General features: G+C 44.6%; 1 protein-coding gene across 2 annotated transcripts in view; it reads right to left on the minus strand.

The window, feature by feature from the left end:
* REEP1 (receptor accessory protein 1) overlaps positions 1–24,373 on the minus strand; it is a 112,658-nt gene that overhangs the window by 20,707 nt on the left and 67,578 nt on the right. For both annotated transcript variants that reach the window (XM_047854292.1, XM_047854293.1), the window contains exons 3-5: positions 22,892–22,968; positions 15,169–15,289; positions 12,040–12,153 (exon numbers count right to left, since the gene is read on the minus strand). In XM_047854292.1, coding sequence (XP_047710248.1) covers positions 12,040–12,153; positions 15,169–15,289; positions 22,892–22,968 — 312 coding nt within the window. The remainder of the gene's footprint in view (positions 1–12,039; positions 12,154–15,168; positions 15,290–22,891; positions 22,969–24,373) is intronic.

Below are 24,373 nucleotides of genomic sequence, written 5' to 3' on the forward strand. Positions count from 1 at the left end.
AGAGGGCTGGAGGGTGCAAAGGACAGACAGTGTGCATTGGAGCAGCCAGACATACCAGAGGAGACTATGCTTGACCTGGCCTTAGAGGACTTGGGTAGGTGAAGATGGAGACCAGGTGGAAAGAGAAGTATATTTCTTGGTCATCCAGCACTCAGAGCTGCCCATTCAATGACAGATGAGGTCTTTGCAGTTTTGTCTGCTAAGGGGATGGGGGTTCAGTTATACTGTGTTAATGTCCAAATGAATGCATTTGTGAAAGTGCCTGCTGAAAGGTCACAGGGTTTCTTTTAAAACAGCTGGACCAGTGGGGGGCGGGGGCAGGAGTGACACATACTCTTCACTGCATGCCCTCTTTTGTGCTTTTGGAATTTTATACCATAAACATATATTACCTTTAAGAATCATTACCACTTCATTTTTAGGAACACTCATAGCACTTTCCCAAGATCACCTTGAGGATCCTATTTTGTAAATATAGGGCTTGCATGACGCTGACAAGTGCCATCTAGACCAAAACAGAATGACATGAGACTACTTAAAAACAAAAAACAAAAAACAAGATTAGAACAGAGAAGGAAGAAGTGGTACCTCCAGAAACTGCAATATATTAGCTTTCCAGCCCCAAGAGCCTTGTCTCAACTCTGTTATGAGGGGCCTTGACCAAGTCACCTTGGTCTTTGCCAGCTTTGCAACCTCATTGGGAAATTAAAGCATTGAACAAGATTCCCTTCCAACTGGAAAATTCTAAGTTCAAGAATCTGTGACCCTCTTTGGTGGCTCATTATCTGGCTCTGATTGCAATTCCAAAATAAGGGTTTTTAGAATTAGTTGAAAATCTCTAGAATAATTGTTGGGTCTCCCACAGTAACTCTGTGTGTTTAACATGTGTGTGTGTGTTTAAAAATTTTTTTAATGTTTATTTATTTTGAAAGATTGAGAGAGAGGGCAGGAGGGGCACAGAGAGACAGTGGTAGAGAGAGAGAATCCCAAGCAGGCTCCACACTGCCAGCACAGAGCCCAACGTGGGGCTTGAACTTACACACTGTGAGATCTTGACCTGAACCGAAAGCAAGAGTCAGATGCTCAACTGACTGAGCCACCTAGGCACCCCATGTGTCCGTGTTTTGAAAGTCCTGTATCAATTTCCTCCCCATCCAACACTCAGTTTAGAATATGAGCCATAGGAAAAGCTAAGGATGTGGGGGCCCTTTCATGAACCAAGGTCAGCCTACTTCAAGTACATCTGAGTCTGTCCCTAGGGCTGTCATGTCACAAGACAGCACTGTCCTTACCAGCCCACCTCTCAGCCTACCACCATATAATCTGTTGTACTCTTGACCTCTTCATTCCCTAGATGTTATAAGCATGTCTACCCAGTTTTGTTATTGTTGCTTATTTACATGTTGTTTTAACAGACCCACCTCGCTGCTTTCTGGGCAGGTCAACACAGGGCCTGGCGATTCTTTCAGGGTGCTCCTAGAATCCCCAGAAATCCCACAGAAATGCCTTGAGGCAAGGGAGGGTAATCCATTCCTGATTGTTCAATCATTTTTTTTTTTTTCTGGCTAAAACTCTTAGAAAATTAGACTTCAAGAGGTAAACTGTGTCACTGAACTTTCTGAGATCTTTAATTTCTAATCTTTCCCCCAGTTGGTAAGGGATGAAGAAGCCACTTGGCTAACACACTGCCGAATTCTGTATGTTTTGATGTTTTTCTTCTTTTTTAAAAAAGAAGTGTGTGTGTGTGTGTGTGTGTGTGTGTGTGTGTTTTAAGTAAACTCTACCCCCAACATGGGGCTCAAACTCACAACTCTGAGACCAAGAATTACATGCTCTACCAACGGAGCCAGCCAAGTGCCCATTTTGATGTTTTTCTTAGTAAGGGGAACGGGTGTGTTCCTGGGAAAACCCAGACCTTTACTAATCTGGTATTCCGAGTAAAATAATTTACCACTAATAGGATGCCTGCCATGAGGGCCCACAGAGCCCAGATGCAACATAGCAACTAAGCTTGGCTGCAAGCCCCTGATGAGGTCCTCTTTTCTCGGGGGACACACCAAGTCACAGGGAAAGGCTCTAGCAGAGCCTTCATGGATATCGAATGCCTGTAACTAATGACAACAAGAATAAAGACAACAGGTTTTAGTGAGTCAGGCAATGGATAACAAAGCCACCAGCATAACCACATTCCCCACTGGTAATTCAGAAAGAGTTAGTATTTCCTTCTCCGTACCCACTTCGCTGACAGTTAACCTCTATAGCTACACATGCTCTACATCAATGCCAAGCAGACTCCTTATCAACATGCTGATGAAAATGGGCCGCCTTGATTGTGACATAAAATTAGATTAACAAACAAAGGAGAAAGAAAGAGGATTTCTCCCCCAATAGCATCAGTCATCAAATTCAACTCGTTCTCCAGGCATTAAGCAAAGAAAAAAAAAATCCAAGTAAGTTAATCACAGGTTAGATGCTACCAAACTGACACGAAAAAGAGGCTCTGGAAGGATGCTGAAGTGGGACTGGTTCTGGATTAACACACATGAACACACGCAGGTGTCGGTAGGAGAAACACCTGGTTCCGATCCAGACCATGTGCTGGTGGGCAGAGGTCGCTGCTGGCCTCTCTACCCGACTGGATCAGTTTGGAGTTAGTCACACCTCTCAACGGGGTTACCTGCCCTTCTCTGAGGTCCAAAGAGGAGACAAAATGAAAGAGTCGAGCCACCTGACAAATGGGAAAAGAAAAAAGCCATGGGCACCAAGCCTACAAAACAGGATTGAAGGGAGCCATGCTGTCTTCACCACCTCACTCACTCACTCACTCACTCACTCACTCACTCACTTCTTCCTTCCCTCATTCGAGCGAAGGCAGAGGGAGTGTTCACAAAGCTCTGTGTGAAGCCCCACAGAGGAACAAAGATGAACGTGAAACATGATGCAATCCCTACTCCCAAGGAGCTCACAGTCTAGCCAGGGCATCAAGACACAAATGCACACAAGGCAGCAAATGACAAAGATGACAAAACGTGAGGCAGAAGTTCCAGGGAGGGAGACAGCGCAGCTGGCTGACACCGGCGGAGGTCTCACACGAGAGCTCACACTCGAGTGGAGCCAGGGCTGCGGCACCGGAATGAAAGGGGAACAATACTGCAGCCTGGTCATCTGAGCCAGGCCTGCACTCTGGTGATAGGGCTTCGGGGTCACCAGGAATGACTCTCCACACACAGCTGACGTCCCTGTCCTCACACATAGACGTCCACCACAGAGCCTCAGCTGGAAGCTTTGCCTTGTCCAAGCCTCCTCCTTGGAAAGGCAAAGGCCCTGAAGGGAGGTTGATGTGGTAGCGATCCCACTTCCTGGGCTGGGGTGGGGGGGGGTGGTGCAGGTGGAAGACAGGAGAGATGTTGCTAAAGGACAATGAGGGGGAGAAAGGACTGGAGCGGGGGCGGGGGGGGGGCGCACATCCACAAGACAAATTTGTTCAGCTGTTGGTGAAAAGAGGAGCTACAGTTGTATTTGCACATGTGCCCATATTATCATAAAAATGATGAAGCTCTAAAGAAACTCTATCTTACGGTAACATGTATTTGTAACCCAAATTCCTTCACCTAGAATGTACTATATCCTGCATTTGAGTGTTGCCCCAGCCCTGCCTCAGGGCAAAGAGGGAGCCTGCTTTGGTGGCATTTGCTGGCCGCCTCTTGTATATTAATGCACCTTCTTAGCTCCCAGGGATGTTTGATATAAAATGGTCACGAGAGGAGGCAGACAACCTTGACTGTCTCCAGGGCTGTGACCAATTCTAAAATTCTCAGTGGCAAGACAGTCATCTCTCAGGTACTCAGCCATGTGTTCTCAGGGGCTGGTGATGTAACCCAAGTAAATAAAGGTCAGGAAACGTTAGCCCAATGTGTTGGGGGGGTGGGGCTGGGAGGGGGCCCGGGGGTGCTTGGAGAGATTCAGGGAAAACGGGACTGGGAACTAGAAAGTCTCACTCTGAGCCCAGCTTGGCCACTAACAGCTGTATGACCCTGAGTGAGCCATTCAACATCCGGGTCTCAGTGTCCACCCCTGAGAAGTGGTGGTGGTGGGGTTACAAAGACGGCATCTAAGGCTCCTGCCTGCTCTAGCAACCTATGGGTTTGACATTCCTTCTCTCTTGGGGGAGGGCAGATGCTCACTGTTGTAAGCTGACCCCAGGGACCCACTCACCACGAGGCTGAAGAGGAGGAGGAAACAACTGTATGGAAAATGGGGCCGAGAGCCACGAGGGATCTGAAGCCCAGGGCCGGAGGGTGGCTTGCCCAGGGAGACACAGCACCAGCAAGGCGGGCCGGGGACAAGAGTGCAAGTAACACCAGATCCTGTGCTCACGCTACCGCACCACAGAGAAAAGACGGGAAGAGAGCCTAGATCCACAGGACAGGGAAATTCAGTTTCCTCTCCAGAAGAGTCTGAACTGTAAAGAGCTTCCCAACACCAGCATCTGACTTGTTTCTTTTATTCTGCTCAACAGAACAATGATCAACCTCAGAGATCAAACCAGCATACAGAAGTGAGTAACAGGCAACCTTTATTAAGCATTTAGTATGAGCTCTGCATTCTTTGAAATCTTTATCTCCATCATCTCATTTGTGTTTTGTGGCATCATGCCTATTTTTCAGGTGAAGAGGCTGAGGCTCAGAGAGGTGCAGCAGTAATGTGGGAGCTGGGGTGTTTAATCGGGCCCTGCTTACCCCCAAAGTCCACGTGTGATGCGGAGTACTGCTCTATAAGCTGTGACAGCTATAAATATGTACGACAGTCCTTCATTCCTTTAACATTTACTGAGCACCTACTAGGGATGCAGATAAGATATGAACTCTAGGGGCACCTGAATGGCTCAGTACAACTTCAGCTCAGGTCACGATATCACGGTTCATGGGTTCAAGCCCCGCATCAGGCTCTGTGCTGACAGCTCGGAGCCTGTGGCCTGCTTTGGATTCTGTGTCTCCCTCTCTCTCTGCCCCTCCTTTGCTCATGCTCTGTCTCTCTCTCTCTCTCTCATAAATAAACATAAAAAAAAAAAAGATATAAATTCTAATGATGACAACAGAGTGCCATGTGGGGACCAAGAAGCAAGAGAACAGTTCCACCTGGAATCAGAAGAGGTTTCCATGGAGACAGTGGCATTTGACCTTGAAGGGTGGAAAGGATTTCAAACAGGGGGTGACAGGGGCAGATGAAGGACCAACAAGAGCAGAGGCAGGAAAGAGAAAAGTCTAGAAATAGCAACTCTGTGTGCTATTTCTAGAACAGCACAGAAGGTGGTGCTGTAAGTGCAGTACAAGAGGACCCAGAAAGGTAAGGAGGGACAAGACAGAAAGGCTAGGATCAGAGCTCAAATGGCAAAGGAGAAGAGCAGCAGTGACTATCTGGGTGGCTACTGCAATAGTCCAAGCCAAAAGGAAGGGTGTGGGGAAGAAGGCCTAGAGAAAGGGAAGAGATGTAAAATGGGCAGGACTTGAAGAGTAAGTAGGAAGAAGGAAGAGCATCAAAGATGACTGAGATCTGGAGCCTGGAGGTCTGGAGGGGGTGGTGATTTCATTGTCATCAGAAAGATGGGACACAAGAGGAGGGGTGGATTCAGAGTTAGAAAAATACTAAGTAAAGATACCAAGGAGACAAGGTGAGGAGAAGTTCAGCAGAGAATCAGAAATGCAGTACTGGAGTCCTAGGCAGAGAAGCTAATCTGGGAACCAGGCATCAAGGGACAGCTCAAGGTGAGATGGTCCTGGGAGGGAGAAGAGAGCGAGGTGAGGCCCTGGAGAAATCCCACCCAACACTGCTGAGCGAGGGGAGGAGGAAGGGAGCTAGCCGGAGACAAGAGTCTGGAAGGAGGAGGTGACTAAGAAGGCGCCACATCACCACAGCCAAGAAGAAGCTCTTCCTGCTCACAAGTGATCTTGAAAACGTTTTCTCAGACCTCGTAGGTTCAACCAGGCTCCTCTCCAAGACCAGGTAAGCAGGCAGGCTTCTCTCTTCCCACCTGGACCCTTGATGCATCCAGCTATACACAACCTCCACAGGTTAACTTGGGACAGAGAGGGGGCAGGAGACATCCGTGTGAGTTCCTGGCCCTTTCTCTTTAGCTGACTGGTGGCACTGTGTCTTCTGTTGTTTTATTCTCTCTAGCCATCTACCAGGTGGAGTGAGGTGCCACAGTCGTCCCAGCAGAAACACGGGAGAGGAGGGATCCAGGATGATGATGGGGTGTTGAATAATGAAGGCAAACATGGTAGAACCACACTGGCAAGAAGTCTTGCTTGGTTCTGATTCAACAAGTTGCAGAGAGCTTAGCTCGGGTACAAGCTGATTTGTTTGAGAGACTTAGACGGCAGGCAATACTTCTCAACTTTTTCAGCAGGTTGTTCAGCAGTTTAGATAATCTTGGGGTTTAAAACTGGTTGCCATGGTGAAGTGTAAATATTAATTTTATGTCACACTGTCCTTAGCTAAAACAGAAGAGAGAAGGCCAACTTAATGTAACCCAACACAATGGCTTGAAAGTGTTCCTCAGCTACTGGATGGAGCAGACACGAGGGTGTGACAGTGAGGTGAGACACAGAGACATGGAGGGGATGGCAGTCTTTTCTTCTTCCTTGGAAATGCTTTCTGAGAATGAGCTGACACAGGGAAGTTTTATAGAAGAAAAATCAATACCTGCCCTCTGATTAATTGTAAACAGGTGGTTTGCACCTAATTAGTATTCAACAGATACAAAAAACAAAAAACAAAGGCAAGGAAAAAACGACTCCAGTCTGGCCAGAAGCTGCAAATCACTGGTTTTATGAGCCTCTGGGAATGAGCTTCTGGTTCCAAAAATAAAGTTTCATGGTGGTTTGAAAGCAGTATTTTTTTCAAGCAAGAAGTTTAGATAAGGCAGTGATGGATAATAGGGAGGGGACTTTTTTTGTTTAACTATGCCAAAAACTATCTCGTAGAGTTTGTTTTATTCTTCAGGCAAAATTGAGTGGGACTTTAAAAATGAGCGGGGAAACACCATAAGTTGTCTCTCTGTGGCTCTAGTACCCATGTTCAGGTGCCATCCTGTAACCGAGGCTTGGCTATCCCTTGGCGGCTGTTGGCCATAACTGCAGGCAAAGTGCCTGAGTTTTGGCTGGCAGATTGGGGAAATGGAGGTCATGGTGTGAAAGCAGCACTGGGCCAAGGAAGAAGAAATAAAAGCAACACCATGGGTGATGCTATAGGTTGAGTTTCCATCTCCCTATTTTGCTGGTGAACCTCATTTAAGGAGGCCCCACGGTGCTGAGTGGGTAAGAGAGGGGCCCTGTCAAAGCCAGGGCACTGCAGGTGAAGGGGGGAAATAAAGGCAAAGAGAACCAAGACGTGTCATAGAGGGCTTGGGGCAGTGCTGCCCAAAAGAACCTTCCATGATGTGGGAAACCGTCTATATCTGTGCCAGCCACCTGCTACCACAGCTGCTGAGGATTGGAAATGGGACTAATATAACTGAGAAATTGAATTTTAAATTTACGTAATTGTGATTAATTCAAATGTAAGTAGCCGCACTGGACAGAGCGGGACTAGAGAATCAAAAGCGTTTATTCTTCAGATCAACAAGGTTTGATGAGTAGCTATGAACGCAGAATGCTAAGCAAGTAGGCACTGGTTCTTTATTTTGTTTTTTTCTAGGCAAGAAACAAAGGAAAAGAATCTAGAGTCCCTCATCTCCAGAAGCTAACAATATGATAGGAAATACTAGATTCTAGGGAGAAAAAAACCACACACAGTCTGGGGAAGCAGAACCCCGAATCCACAGCACCCAGAATCCACTGCACTACTTGGAGCAGTGTCTTAACGGGTGACTTTAACAACAGAATTGGTATTGGAGGAGCTGTTCTAAGGATCGGATCTCCAGGGGGAGTAAAACAACATTATTTTTCAAGTTATGGGACAAGTAAAAAGAAAGGTTTGTTTACTAGGTCTAAGAACGGGGCAGATGGAAGAGACCTAACACGTGCTTCCTAGTTCAAGAGCGGTAAGGTGGCCTTGGACACCTCACAGTTTTAAAACTTTTTATCAATTGGTTTTTCTCCTCATGGTTTCTCTTTCTTGTGAGAATGTGTTTTGTTTATTTTAGAGAATTATTTTTATTTTTCTTAGGTTTATTTATTTTGACAGAGAGGGAGAGCACGACAAAGGGAGGGTGAGAGAGAGGGAGAGTAGAATCCCAAGCAGGCTTCATGCTGTCAACGCAGAGCCCCACGCAGGGCTCAAACCCACGGACCTTGTGATCATGACCGGAGCCAAAAAACAAAACTCAGACGCTTAACCGACTGAGCCACCCAGGCGCCCCTCTAGAGCATTATTTTTAAAAAGAGAGAAAGATTTCCAATTCTAGTCTTTAAAAAACCTGGGGCTCAATTTTCCCTCTGGGTGAAATTACTGGCTGGGAAACACCCAGCTTTGAGGCTCAGAGCCCACTCAGAGACCAGGGACGTTTAGACCGATGGTCCTAGAGAAGGGTGTCCTCAGGAAGGAGACAGAGCAGTTTCATAGAAAGAAAAGATGCATCGACATTTCCCAGGGACAGAAACCCTGGGGAAAACTGGGGGTGGGAGGGGGATTAGTAGTCCTGGAGGAGAAACTTCCCATGTGTAATTGTGTTGTTTTCGTTTTTCCAGTTCTAAAATAAAATATCAACGTTAATAACAACTTATATTTGTACAATACTGTTTACAAAGTTTCTTCACTCCTGGTGATGCAAAAACCCTGTAAACATCTGTTTCTTTTTTTTTTTTTAAGGAAAGGGCTCAAATACAAGAAAAATTACAAGAAAAGAAGTATTAACTAAAAGTGTGGCCACATGTTGTACACCTTAAGCTAATATAATCTTACATGTCAATTATACTTTAATTGGAAAGAAAGAAAGAAAGAAAGAAAGAAAGAAAGAAAGAAAGAAAATAACCAAAAGATCTTTTAAGCTCTACACTTTCCTCCTGGGGAGCCCTCAAAGGATGGGGGGAAAAAAGCAGAAGACAGAGGAGAAATGACCCTTCATCCAGTCACCTGACCCCAGCCTCCTTTTATTCTGAAGTAAGAGACAGTCTTTCGGTTACCTCACACTCTCTTCCATGTCCATCTGGCTAAACGCAGTAGATGTTTAGAGTGAGAACTGATTTGTGAGTTGAGGGTGTTTTCTGGGAGGAGAAAGGTAGGGCCCAGGAGACGTAAAATGGAGCCATGAGTAGGGTGACCATGGGTCCCTGTTTGCTTGGGATTGGGTTCGTGTATACGGGTTCCTGGTGTAATTATTCCAGAAAGGCGTACTGGACTGGTTTGGACATTAAAATTTATGGTCACCCTAGTCATGGGTGACTTGGCAAAGTATCTTTTTTTCATAAAATTGCTCTATTCCCGTTATCACCAAGGTGGTTCAGGGCTCAGCTGGGTGCAATGCACTGTGCTGGGCTCTTTGTAGCATTACAAAGAGGGAGAAGAATTTGTATTCCCACCATAATATTTCTCAAGTGGCATGAAGTCTTGAGGAAATGAAACATTCACACACACACACACACACACACACACACACACACACACACCTCACTTTCTCATTCTCAAGGTTAATGCTTCTAAGAAGCCAAATCTGCATCCCAGGAATGTTAAAGAAGTTAAGTGTTTTAACCCTAATCACCTGTGCATTTCTGGTTCTGGATGGGGCCTCCGGCAGTGACCTGTTCAGAACTGGCTGTTTAACAATCATCCGGGCAACTTGTTAAAAATACAGATTGAGCCTACTGCCTGAGATTCTGAATCAGCACATCTGAGAATCTATTAAAAAAATAAAAACAAAGCTTCCCAGGTGGTTTGGACATGAAAGCCAGATTTGGACTCACTGGTGAGTCATCATCCTTTGACCCCTGCCTAGAGCGATCCATTGTTGCTGTGGAAACCACTGATTTACTCCTCAGCCAGACTGGATTCCACATCTGTTTCAAAAATAGAGGGCATTATTTTTAGAAGACAAGATGTGTTTTCTCCCTTAAGATATTTATATTTAGAGAGGAAAAGCAAAGCCCCCAAAAGGCAGAAAACTTTCTCATCTGAAACAAACTCAACAGGAAGCGGGCATCCTCACGACTTGAGCACAACTAGAAAGAACTAGTGAGCGGTTATTTCCTGAGGCAAGTTTCAGATTGCTGGAGCTTCCTTCACGTTTAGTTGTTGTAAGGTGCCCGGCTGGAGGCTTGGGCTCACGGGGTTCCCCGCATGGTCTGAGGGGCTGGTGGCGGCTCGCCAAGATGGTATCAAGACTCTGGAGGCTCCAGCTTGAGGCAGACCTGGAAAAGGATGGCCCTACAGAATTACCATCGGAATAAAATTTACACACACGCAGCTGTATGGCCAGGAGGCCACACTGAGCCAACCCGATAAATATACCGCACTTATGCTCTATGACTGAGCTGAGGAAACAGCAGCACCCATCTTTCTTCAGGCTTCAGAAGCAGAGGAGATGGGGTGGAGAGAGGAACTGACAGAAGGTTTCTGGAGCTTTGTGTTGCAAAGTTGCCCTGATGACTTAAGAATTTAGCAAGTCAGAGTTCTCTTATCTTTCAGCTTAAAAAAGGAAAGCACAAAATGGTTACATCTCAAATAGAAGGATCTTGGCATTCGCTGCTCTTTGTAAATCCTGACACATCTCCTTGGGATACCACAGCAGAATGTCCCCTCCAAAGATACTCACTGGGATCCGTCACCTTGCCAGCAACGATTGGACTAAGAGGGACACCTCACTACAGTTCTGTGTTATAGAAGGAGCTGGTCCTTCTCTGAATAGGAATCATTCCGTTTTGGTGTCCCTTCTCTTTCTCCCAGCCTTTGTCTGTAGAACTCCTTGACTTCAGGTAGACAGTACTTTTCAAACAAATGCTCGGCCCCAGTGGGTAAGTCTTTCTTCCTACTGTGCTTCTCTTGGGTCAGGACATAGAAAACCCAGCTTGGGCCCCTGATCCTGGCTGTCAGCATGCTCCATCTCACCATCCACTCAGAGCCCATGGAGCACCAAGGTCGGTATCAACTGACCTCTTCCAAAGCCTTTCACAAGTCTGCCCCCTTGCCTACAACCCTCACACCACCACCTAGGACATATAGCTTCCCTTTGCTCATACAACTCACTTCCCAGTCAGTGTGTCTGCCCAAACATTAGCATAACTGCCTCTCCTCCATCCCCAGCCAACTGTAGACCCCTACTCCACATTTGGACTGGGGGTAAGGGCTGTCACCAGGAAACACAAGGCCATCTCTTGAATTTACTCTGAGGGAAGATGTCTACCAATCGAATTTTTCAGGGCTGAGCACACAATGAGAAATGGACATAATGACAAGGAGAACGTGACGTGAGAAGAAGCTAGAAGGAACACAGAGGACGTGAATGGGGTTGGATGGAAAAGAGAAGTGATGCTTACATCACAGACCAGAGTTTACTTTGAACCTCCTTCAGCGTTAATTGCGGCTGCTACAGGCATCCTCCTCCTCCATGTCTGTACCACTCACCTCCTCTGGGACCCTGGGTTCCTTCCCTCAGGTCAGGTGGGCCACATGAGCTTGGAGCCCACCCACTCACTCAGGTAGTCTCCCCACCTGGCTATTTTGAGTGTAGGTGACTCTCCCAGTGCACCCTGGGAAACTGTAGAGAAGAACTCACTCCCTCCCTTTTCATTTTCTCTTTCTCCCAGGCTTTAGCTCCAACTAAGTCAGAGGTTCTTAATCTGGGACCCACAATGAGTTTCAGGAGCTCTGGGAAACTCTTAATATCGCATACATCATTTGTGCGTGTGTGTGCACGCACACATAATTTTCTGGGGGCGAGATTCACTATTTTTTCCATCAGATTTTCAAAGGGACCCCCCAAAAAGATGAGGAATCCCTGATTGGTCCTGAGCCTGCCCTGTCCCATTTGTGTGGGTGAAGCAGGGCATGCTGACAGGGTCGAGATCCTCCCATGGTTGTAGTGCTCAGGGCCCCACACAGTACCTTGGAAGCAGCCATCACAGCTGCTGTGGCCGCCACATTCAAGCCCCGCTTCCCAAAGTGCACAAGGGCATCATAACTTCGGTCTTTTGCTTGGACCAGGCAATCATCGATTTCCTGTTGAAGGAAAAACGGAGGCACACTGAGTTGGAAGGTTCAAACAAATCTCTGTTCTTTCCCCCTTCTCCTGAACACTGGGCTTGGCAGCTTGCCCAATCACGGATTCTCACTGGGACTGAAAAGTCACTGGCACTTTGGGGTGTGCGTTCAGAGAGGGGAAGGTAGATGGGAGAAAGGAAGGAAACAAAAGAGATACAGGGAAGTAAAAAAGGAATTTTGAAAAAACAGCCATTTACCGACCCAGGAAGGTTTCCTTCTAGCAACACCCTACAATTGTTCCTGAAGCCCTCTAACCTCCCAGGGAGGCTCCCAGGGGTCCTGGATGTGGACAAGCGTGCCATTCCACACACAGCCATCCTATATGACACTGAAGGAACTGAGGGTGGAGAGAATGCCAAGAATGAAGCCTCTAACCTGAGACCTGCCACTAACTGGTTGTCAGGCTTTGGCAAGTGTTTATTTAGCCTTCTGAAAAATGAGGACAGTGATAGTAGCTAATTGGTGGAGCACGGGGAGGATTACATGAGATCATTCCAGTAAAGTATCTAACACAGTGGCTGGTTTCAATGGAGTGAGAACCACTGTCATCTTTCTATCTCAAGGGGATCAGGCCCTTGCAGTTCTAAAATTCTACAATTCTTAAGAAGTGCCTGGGTACTTCAGTCAGTCTGACTCTTGATTTCGGCTCAGGTCATGATCTCATGGTTTGTGAGTTCGAGCCCCGCATTGGGCTTTGCACTGCCAGCATGGAACCTGCTTGGGATTCTCTCTCTCCCTCTCTCTCTCTCTGCCCCTCCCCTGCACGTGTTCTCTCTCTCTCTCTCAAAATAAATAAACTTTAATAAAATAAAATTATACTATTCTGTAACTATTAAATACCATATCCAAATACCTCTCCATGTAAGATATTGAGGGGAGATATTAGGACACAGAAAGAGATACTAGTGCTATTTTTGTTGCTAAGGGAGATCATTTTTACAGATAATGAAATAAAAGCAGAGATGAGAAGTCATGCAGCATCATCCCCAGGGTAAGAGGGAGGTTGGAAAAAGGATTGAAGTCTCTCTCCTTCAGGGGCAAAAATAATGGTTTACTTTAGATCTGCTTCAACACTGGCTTTTTCTTTCTGTTTGTTACGTTTGAGTTGTTATCACTGTTGTAGGAGAACAGCTGTTTTGTAACTTACAGTAGCTCATTTCGGAGTTCAGTAACACAACGACACCTGGCCTCAGGCTCATTTGAAGTTCAGCACATTAGTGCATTTCCTTTGCTTTGAGGCATATCGTGGGTGAGTCAACCCCCTGTGCATTCCTGGTTTAAGGCTTCCCCAGGAAGTCACCACACTAAGTTTTCATTGTGACCCCTGACTGACTCTGGTAGGGATTCTTGGCAGCTCTTAAGTCAGCCACCTTCACTTCAATGGAAATTAGATTGGAGGCTTCAGGGTGAGCCCAGCATCTGGGGAAAGGGAAACGGAAAGAGTAGGGATTTGACAACCAGGGGAAGAGGGAGATCCTAGTCCTCAAAACCCACCCTTCTGAGACAGGCAGTGCTGTATCCTAGTTCCTAAAAGGGTTCTCAGAAATGTCTATAGTAGTCTGCTCATGCAATTAACATGTTCCCTCAAAGCTTCCCCTGAGAAGTCCAAAGTACTCAACTTTCAGAGACAACAGAAATTGATACACAAAGCCACCTACAGTGCTCCTATTTTATGTTAAGAATCATATCCCAATCAGTTTAGAAGGTCATGTAATATAATTAATGAATGATACAATATTGGGCTCAATAATCCCACCCTTGGCAATTTATTCTAAGACAAGAAGTCAAAAGAAGAAATCCATCTCTATGTATTGTGGTGTTCATGAATCATGAATCAAGATCAAGTACAAACGGCTTATGTGCAAACATGTTTAAGATCTCAGACACAAATATTATATGTATATTAAGTGTTTTTGTTGTTTTTAGGTATTTGGGTTTTTTTTTTTGGTTCACTTAAAATTTTATTTTAAAGAAAGGTTTAATAGACTGCTATCCATAAAAAAGAAGTTACCAAAACAAATTAGTGAGGCAGAGGTAATGGATAATGGACTTTGCATTCATTATTGTATGAAACCTTAAAAAAAAAAAAAAACCAAAAAACTATAGAACAAGTCACTGAAAGCAAATCCAGCAAATTAAGTTCAGCGGAGATGTTAAACAAAAAAATCATCTTACAGACAGTGACATTGTCTTATAAGAAGCTTAGAATTAAATTTCTTTTCAAGAGATATAAGTTGTAATTCTTACTTGAATTCTTACTTATTACTGACCCTTTCCTGCAATTTTCCCCTGTCTTATTTTTCCCATCTCTGACATTAGACAAATCTATATTTTCATTGCCAAGATGTTTGTGAAGTACTTTGATGCAAAATAAACACAAAAGGTAAACAGCATGAACAAATTATTATGACTGTTCTCATTAGTACTTACCAACCAATAATTACAAAAACAGCAGGGGTTCCACTGGTAACACATATTGTATCACCGAACAATAAAGCAACCCTGCACAAGAAATTTATTATCTTCCAGTCTCTGTTGGTAGCTGCCTGGGTACACGCTCAAGGCATTTAATCTCTTTATGCCTCCACTTTTCTATGTTAAGTTTTAAAAGTGATTTTTAATAGTCTATGTAAAAATCAGATCTATAGAAGGACAGGAGCTGAGCATGATAAAAGGAAGGAAATTCAGGTTAGGGAGTTGAATTATGAGCAAATCTTTTGTTGTTTTTTGTTGCAAGGTATGCAAATGTTTTTTAGCAAGTAATGATAAATAACATCTTTTTGAGGATTTCACCACTATTTCTAAACATGTCAAAAAATAGATTAAAAAGAAGATTAGAAGGAACAAATTGTTGGGGGCAAATACGGGACAATCTAGGGTCCCCTACAATAAAACACTCTGTCCTTTTTACTTATCACTTTTAAATTTTTTACTCGCTGCAAGGAGTGACAAAGGCTTAGCAGCATAAATTACCTTTTCTTTTGAAGACAGCGTGGGATGTACAAACTTCCTGTATAGGAGGCTGGAGCCTTTTGTGTAGGGAGACAGCAGCCAGGCGACAAATGCTATTTTTAGTTCATAATAGAATGGAAACCTGGAGAGAGATGAGAAAATACACGTTCTGTTAGGTTCTCAGCAACACTGCCTGGGCCTATGAAGGACGAGCCCAGCACCTCTCATGCCTGCCCAAGGCTGCAAGGCTCCCAGATTCCTCCTTTCTCCACCCATGAAGCTATACGCGTACACTTGCAAACACAGAGCAAAAGCCCAAGGCCTCTATTTTTTTTTTAAAGATTTAATTTTTATTTTTAATTTTTTTTTAACGTCTATTTATTTTCGAAGGAGAGAGACAGAATGTGAGCAGGGGAGGGGACAGAGAGAGAGAGAGAGAGACAGAATCCGAAGCAGGCTCCAGGCTCTGAGCTGTCAGCACAGAGCCCGACACAGGGCTCGAACTCACATGCCGTGAGATCATGACCTGAGCCGAAGCTGGACACTTAACTGACCGAGCCACCCAGGTGCCCCTAAAGATTTAATTTTTTTAAGTACTCTCTATACCCAACATGGGACTCAAACTCACAACCCCAAGATCAAGAGCCACATGTTCTACTGACTGAGGCAGCCAGGCGCCCCCCAAGGCTTCTTTGGAAAGTCTGTTCTTGTTTTCATTTTTTGTCAAAGCCAGCCAGGGACCCAGGTTGTCTCCAGCCATCACCCTGCGGGCTATGCCTGGCAACTGCTCATGTTTCTTGCAGGGTTCTGCTTGTTTAGGTTGCAGCTGGGGCTCCAGCCACAGCCTGTAGGTTCGGAAGGCTATGTTCCTCTGTGCCCTACATCCAGTCACTCACTCTTCACTTGTGGCCAAGAAAGCACAAGCACCTGAAGGCTTTATAACAGGGAGGAGCTGACAAAGAATCTTCAGACTGAGAATGAAAGCCTCCCCTTCTTGGCTGGGACAGGAGCCAAATTCTTGACAGCAAAAAGGATGCTACTCACCCTGCGTAAGTCGACGGCAGGCAAAAAGAGCTTGATCTTTTTGGTGCCAAAAGAAAGAAGGGTTCGGGGTGCAGGTAACATACAACTCCAGAGTCTGAAGTCCTGCACACTATTCATTTATGCATCACAGAAACACTGACCAGCACCAACAAGTGTCAGCTTGCGCTGAGCACTGTGTAGACAATGGTGAATAAAGAAGACCTGATCCCTGGTTGGAGCTTTTAGTCTAGCGGGAAACAGACAAGACTTTCTTGCACCCTTGGAACTGATAGTCCAGTCGGGAAAACAGTTTGATCAAATAATCACAAATAATATAGAATAGCAACCTGAGACAAGGGCTATAATGGGTCTCTGCCAGCTCACATGGTGCCTTTGTATATATAAGAAAAAGCCACCCCTCAACTGGATGCAGACCTGTGAGCACACGACTAGTGAACGAGCCTTCATTTGAACTTTAGCCCCACTCGCCACATTGGCCAGGTATCTTGCTCTATGAACAACCTGTGCAACAACACTTGGCTGTCCTGATGTGTACTGATACCATGTCTTTTTTGTTTTCTATATTCTGATGCTTTGACATCTTGGGTCCTTGCTGACTCTGGAGAGGGTGCCCCTCCTGGGATTAGCCAATTCCCAAAGATAGGAAACAACTCGCCCACAAGCAAGCCTTTCATATGCAAACTGACCAATCCAGAGCCCTTACCCCTACCACCTCTTTTGTGAGCTCACACTCTGGGCCACTCTCCAGCTGCCCTCACCATCCCAGGGCCAGGTCCCAGCCACCAAAGGACAGCCCCTTCACCCCAGAGCCCACTGAAATTATTCAGTCCAGCTAATCCTAAACATGTTTACTCTGCCTTGCGTGCTCCTTCCATGGAAACCACAATAAAGGTTCTTGCCCACACTTCCTACTTCTGCCTCTTGACTGACCTCATGGTGTGCTGTGCCTCCAGTTTCTAGGGATCTGTGATTTTAACAAACTTCTTCCTTCATGGCAGTCATTTCTGCATCTATGCGTTTTACCGTACCTGATTAAAACAAATCCTGGGTACTCTTAAAACATGATACTCTGAGGGAAAAGGACACCTGTGCTAGTCTGAAGAATCAGAAAAGTAAGCTCCTCCCATGTACCTTCTTTTCCAGCCCCCCTTCCCCCACCAAGGGAGCTGAAAATAAAGAGCAATTTCTGGTAAGTCAGTTCAGAGCCTTCAAGTCTCACACGGGACCCCCAAATCAGCAGCTCCACCCACTCTGCTTTCCTCATCCAGGTCTCTGGTCTGTCTTCTTCTGCCTCTGGCAGGCTCTTCCTGGATATTCCCTCAGCAACTCGAGAACACTGTCATGTCGAGATTGTTGAATGTTTCACAGCCTTCACAGACAAGAGGCTGAAGGAACAGAGGCATGATTCTCCCACACTTGAACACTCTAGTGATTAATAATGGAGGAAATTTTGTCTTGGAAACAAGTATTTGCCAACCCCAAGGGGAAAGCAAATGAATCTAGCAAGCTCAGGCATCAACACAAGATACACACATAATCCCAAAGGATCTGTCACACGGCAGTGCTTTTGTTGCTTACGTAAAAGATGTGTTTTTTTCAAAACAGGTAATGCAGGCATATATAGTTTTAAAAATCCAAATATCCAGAAGAGTATACAACAAAGAATCTCCTTCCCATCCCAGACCCTTTCCAAAAGCCAAATCATTATCAGTAGTAAACTTCAGATGCCTAAGATATAAAATCGTGTGGGTATATATGGCTCCTTTATCACCCCCCCAAATATACACATTAACATTCTATAACCCCTTCCCCCCCACCCCCCACCCCAACACGCAATTAACAGTATACTTTGGGGATTATCTCAAACTGCCTCTGGAATTATCGCACCAGGCCCTCATCAGGTATCATAAGGGGCTCCCAGTTGAGCCACTCAGACCCTGTGTTTCGCAGACACCTTGGGCCCACTTGGTTCCACCAATGCAATCACCACCAACCAGGTCACTTTCCAACTGATCTACCACAGTCCCAGCCTTCACCAAGAAGTGGAGAAGGACCCTGATCATTCCTTAATGATTAACCCTTGAACTGTCCAGAACTCTAGGATGTACTGTCTCCCCTAGATGCAGGTGCATAGCTCTTGGGTGTATGTGGGAGGTACAGACTTCCACACTTCTGATGTTACACTTTCACACTCCTGAGGGCTAACTATTTTTTTTCAATTTTATTTTATTTTATTTTATCGCTGTTATTTTTTCCAACCTTTTATCCTCAATATACAGAAAGTTGCACATATTTAATGTATACATTTTGATGAGTTTGGACATAGGCATATACCCATGATACCATCACCACAGGAAGTACATATGTCCATCACCTCCAAAAGATTTCTGTCCCTTTGCTTTTTTTTTAATTTTATTTTTTATTTTTTAAAATTTACACCCAAATTAGTTAGCATATAGTGAAACAATGATTTCAGGAGTAGATTCCTTAATGCCCCTTACCCATTTAGCCCATCGCCCCTCCCACAACCCCTCCAGTAACCCTCAGTTTGTTCTCCATATCTATGAGTCTCTTCTGTTTTGTCCCCCTCCATGTTTTTATATTATTTTTGTTTCCCTTCCCTTATGTTCATCTGTTTTGTCTCTTAAAGTCCTCATATGAGTGAAGTCATATGATTTTTGTCTTTCTCTGAGCAACTAATTTCACTTAGCATAATACCCTCCAGTTCCATCCACATAGTTCCAAATGGCAAGATTTCATTCTTTTTGATTGCTGAGTAATACTCCATTGTATATATATACCACATCTTCTTTATCCATTCATCCATTGATGGACATTTGGCCTCTTTCCATACTTTGGCTACTGTTGATAGTGCTGCTATAAACATGGGGGTGCACGTGTCCCTTTGAAACAGCACACCTGTATCCCATGGATAAATGCCTAGTAGTGCAATTGCTGGGTTGTAGGGTAGTTCCATTTTTAGTTTTTTGAGGAACCTCCATACTGTTTTCCAGAGTGGCTGTACCAGCTTGCATTCCCATAGCTATTTTCTAAGAGGGTTGGACAAGTGATTGAATTGTCAAAATACATGCAATTAATGAATACAGAAAATTTCTGGAAGAGAACACAAGTAACTTTTAACAGGGGTGCCCCTGGGGAGACAGACTGAAGGCCTGGAGAGAGGAGGGACTTACTTTTTGGTGTACTGTTTCAATTTCATTTTGCCATGTGATATAGTATTTTATAATTGTTAAAAAAAAAAAAACTAGGGGCGCCTGGGTGGCTCAGTCGGTTAAGCGGCCGACTTCAGCTCAGGTCATGATCTCGTGGTCTGTGAGTTCGAGCCCCGCGTCAGGCTCTGGGCTGACAGCTCAGAGCCTGGAGCCTGTTTTGGATTCTGTGTCTCCCTCTCTCTGACCCTCCCCGTTCATGCTCTGTCTCTCTCTGTCTCAAAAATAAATAAACATTAAAAAAAAAATAAAAAAAAAAAGAAACTAAAAAAAAAAAAACTAAATTAAATCACCTGTAGAAATCATGAAGCAAGCCACCGTCTATCTGTTCTGTGACCATATATAATTGCTGTTTACATCAAGATAGAAAGTCTGAACTATGAAGAGAAAACTGCCCCAGGGGAGGGGCGGAGAGACAGGAGTGAGGATGAGTGAGGAGTGAGGGGCCATCTCCAGTCCTGGAAGTGAACCAAAGTTAACGATGTTCCCCAGGAAGCCAGAAGGTGCTTCCAGGAAAAACAGCAATCTCTCTCTTTCTCTCTCATTATAAAGAGAGGTCAGAGCTGCTCAGCTGGTGTCCATATCCCTGAAAGGGAAATAGGGCTCTGTCTGTGTGATCAGCCTGTTCTGCGCCATTCCCAGAGCAAGAAGGAGGAAGGATTACGAAGATTCTGCCGGAAGACAACTATGACCTATAATGGCTGGAGGTTGGCAGAAAAAGAGAAAGCAGTCTGAGGGCATGACCAGGCTGTAGGATAAAGCCGGCAGGGAAGGTTCCCAACCTCTTCCCTGCAGAAGCAGCACTAGGGGGGCCAGGAGATGGGCAACACCTTCACTTCCCACCCATAAGCCTCCTGGGCAGCTACCACTAAAATGGGCCAGATGAGGCCTCCACGTGGATCAGGAAGAGAGGGATTCTGCCCATACCTGTGCACACATGCCCAATACACCAGGTATCAGAGGCCCTCCTGTGGTAGGCAGAATTTTGGTCCTATGACTTTCTCATTCTGATGTTACTCCCAGACTTTGTTCCCTTAACATGGTAAAAGGGATTCTGAAGATGTAACTGAGATTATTAATCAGCTGACTTTAAAATAGGAAATTATATTGGGTTATTGGGGTAGGCCTAATCTAATAACATGATCCCTTAAAAGCAAAAGGAGAGACCTTTCTCTGGCTGGTAGCAGAAGGCGGAAATTTGAAGCATGAAAAGGATTGACACGCCATTGTTGGCTTGAAGACAAAAGGAGGCATGCCAAGGAAATGGGGACCTCAGTCTTACAGCCACAAGGAACTGAATTCTGCCAACAATCAAAATGAGCCTGAAGTAGACTCTCCCCCCAAGTCTCCAGATAAGAGCCCAGACTGGCCCACACCGATTTTGGCCTTGTGAGTCCCTAAGCAGAGGACTTAGTTGATTCTACCTGGACTTCTGACTCATAGAAACTGAAATGATACATTTCTGTGGCTTTAAGCTCCTAAATTTGTGACAGTTTGTTACAGCAGCAATGGAAAGCTAATATACTTCCCAAAATCAAAATCAAATCAACTCCAGAAATAGTTGCTAAGCATTTATTAGGTATGAAACTCTAAAGTTCCGGGGCCATGGGTAAAAACATAGTCCAGCTACCAGGGAGGGGCACATCCATCATTAGACTGGATTTTCACTTAGTCAAAAGCAGTGAGACTGAAATGCCGATGTCCCTGAGAAAGAGCTCATAAGACTAACACTATCCCCCTTGAAGTTCACGAGGAGGGATAGGAGGACAGGAGGCCACTCAGCACCAGGCACAGGACATTGTTAAGAGGGAAGACTTAGCCATGAGGTGCTAGCCATGATGCTTAAATGACTATACAGTCCTTCACTGGGCCTAGCCTGTTGCTCTCATCTCCATGGGACACAAGAGCCTCCCCAATGCAGCTCTGAACAATATGGGGTCTGACTCGTACTGCCAGCCCCTGGACCTGGGGAAGATGAAAAATAGCTCAGCAGAGCTCTTTCTTCACTCCCAGAGACTCAGCCCCATCCTGAGTCTGTTATTTATCTGGGGGCAGGGCAGTGCAGGATGGCACAAACTTGTTAAATTAGGCAATCCACATTTCTTCCCTACAGCTTGAGGCCACAATGGTTAAGACATCTATTTCTCCCAGTGGAAGTGAAAGCTGGGATCCCTCAGGGAAGAAACTATATACTAAGGTCATTAAGACCACTGATTCAAAATAGGATTCACAGGGGACGCCTGGGTGGCTTAGTTGGTTAAGCATCTGACTCTCGGTTTTGGCTCAGGTCATGATCTCATGGTTCTCAGGTTTGAGCCCTGCATCAGGCTCTGTGCTGTGTGAATTCTCATTCTCTCTCTCTCTCTCTCTCACTCTCTCTCTCTCTCTGCCCTTCTCCAGCTTGTGCTGGAGAATAAATAAATAAACTTAAAAAAACAAAACCAAATAGGATTCACAGAAACGGTGTTCAGGTCTGGCCCTTGGCCTGTGACATCCTGGAGGATAAATTCATACTGCTCCTTTTTGGGTATGGACTTTCTCCAAAATGGAACTATTTTTACTATTTTCTCCGACGATAACTGATCACAGTATAACATTCATGCAAAACAGCAAATACAAAACCAACCCCATGATTCCAAGTTGCAAAAATACCTCTGGTTAACTGATGGGTATTTCCAAACTACTTTTAGTATATATTCACATATGTACAGAGAAACCCAGGCCCTTTCAATGTAAATAAGATACTATATATTATTCATAGTCTCTCTCACCTAAGAAGATGCAGTATATCAATACATAGACCTAGCTTACAATTTTTACTTGCTCCATTGCCGTAATAGCTGCATTGTTTATAAAGGGAAAATTTTTTTCATCCAAAGGGGATTGATTAAATAAATTATGGTCCATCTATACCATGAAATTCCATGTGGCCATTGAAAAAATATGTAGATCTATTTATGCTTATACGAAAGTGTTTAAAAAATAAATTTAATAAGCAAAGTGAGAACCGTTACATATACTATAATATCATTGTTTAAAAAAGAACGAAATATTTAAATAAATATTTAAAAAGTATATACAGCTGTAAATAGTAGTTATGGCAAGAGTGAATGGTGTTTGAAAGAAACCCAGTTTTATTAGTTAAGGAGAAACTTTTGTATACTGCTTTCTTTGCCTTTTTTTGACATCTGAATGCTTCTTTACTAACTCAATTAACTGAGGAACTCCTTATTCTGTCCATCATTATATCATTGTATTTTAAGAAAAATACCTGCTCTTATAAAGTCACTGAATAAATATTTACTTGAAGACTTTACAGACTAATTTATTAAAAATATCCCAGTTAACATCCTGCACTTGCTTTTCTGTTCTGAAGTAAGGTTTGAGACTGCTTTTAGACCTTTCCCATCTCTCCACTGACACAAGGCAACATCTTCCCTTGAAAAGTCCCAGTTCCTGGAGTAACTTACCAACAGAGGAAGATGTCGGTAAATGTCTCTGCTGTGGTGAAAAGTGCAAATATAATCCAGTACATCATCCATTTGACCTGTTGAAAGAGAAAGCAACAAAGCTAGTAGAAAACGTCAGGGCTAAATGGCCAGCTGCCCAACATCAAGAAGAAGAAGAAAAAGTGGACAATGAGGTATGTTCCGGTAGTGTATCCAGCATTTGTAACCCCTTCTCCCTATTCTTCCATAACCTGTGTCCAGTTCCACTCCAGGCCTTGGGTCTGGAGGCAAACACACTTTTTCCACAAGTGATCCGGGCTCCAGGTCCAAGTAGTCTCTGGGTGACCTTCAGTAGCCCTCAGGTAAGCTAGGGGGACCTGCAGACCAGGAGTGACTCAGGATTCAGTTAGGCCATTTTTTCCAAGACTAACACCAGGTTAGTAAACTCTCCAGAGTTTACACTGGAGAGACACACTTTGGAAAGAACTTTAACCAGATGAGACTTTCTGGAATGTAATGGTGGTCACTTAAGAAAGCTTTCCTGTGGAAAAGTCTCACAACTCCTCACAGAAACTGGATCTTTTTAAAAAAGTCTCTCCCACGTGAACATCTCTATCCATTTCAACTGCCTCTCTCCCCCAGTAGAGTCTTCGTCACCTATCTCCTGAACTACTGCAACAGTCTTCTAACTGCTTCCTTTGTCTTAGGGCTTCCCCCCGCTCCCACCAACCCATCCTATAAACAACCTCTATACTAATCTCCCAAAACCAAAAACTTATCAGACTACTCCCTAACTTAAAATCTCCCAGACTGCAGAATAAAGTCCAAATTCCTTAGTCTTCTCCTTCTAGTTTCTGGTCATGGTGGAGTGAGGTATTTGACTAGCTTTCCTGCCAACAATGATAACAAACTCTAAACAAAATATTTAATTTTTTTAATGTTTGCTTATTTTTGAAAGAGAGAGAGAGAGAGAGCACAAGTGTAGGAGGGGCAGAGAGTGAAGGGAACAGAGGATCTGAAGCAGGCTCTGCGCTGATACCAGTGAGCCCGATGTGGGGCTCAAACTCACGAACTGTGAGATCATAACCTGAACCAAAGTCGGGTGTTTAACTGAATGAGTCACCCAGGCACCCCTAAACAAAATATTTAAAAACAACTGTTTGAAGGTACTAGAAAACTATCAAAAGCTGGCAGAAACTGGAAGGGATTCAACTCTTAAAATAAGGAAACCATACCAGATAGATCTATGTTAATTTGGCTGGGAACAATCCCCAGCTGGCAAATCATGGAGCAGATAGAACTCAAGAAGAAACCCATAGTCCTTTTCTTTTCTTTTCTTTTTAAAAAAAATTTTTTTTCAACGTTTTATTTATTTTTGGGACAGAGAGAGACAGAGCATGAATGGGGGAGGGGCAGAGAGAGAGAGGGAGACACAGAATCTGAAACAGGCTCCAGGCTCTGAGCCATCAGCCCAGAGCCCGACGCGGGGCTCGAACTCACGGA

This window comes from Prionailurus viverrinus, chromosome A3 (assembly GCF_022837055.1).
Source record: "Prionailurus viverrinus isolate Anna chromosome A3, UM_Priviv_1.0, whole genome shotgun sequence".
In the NCBI taxonomy this organism is placed as follows: Eukaryota; Metazoa; Chordata; class Mammalia; order Carnivora; family Felidae; genus Prionailurus; species Prionailurus viverrinus.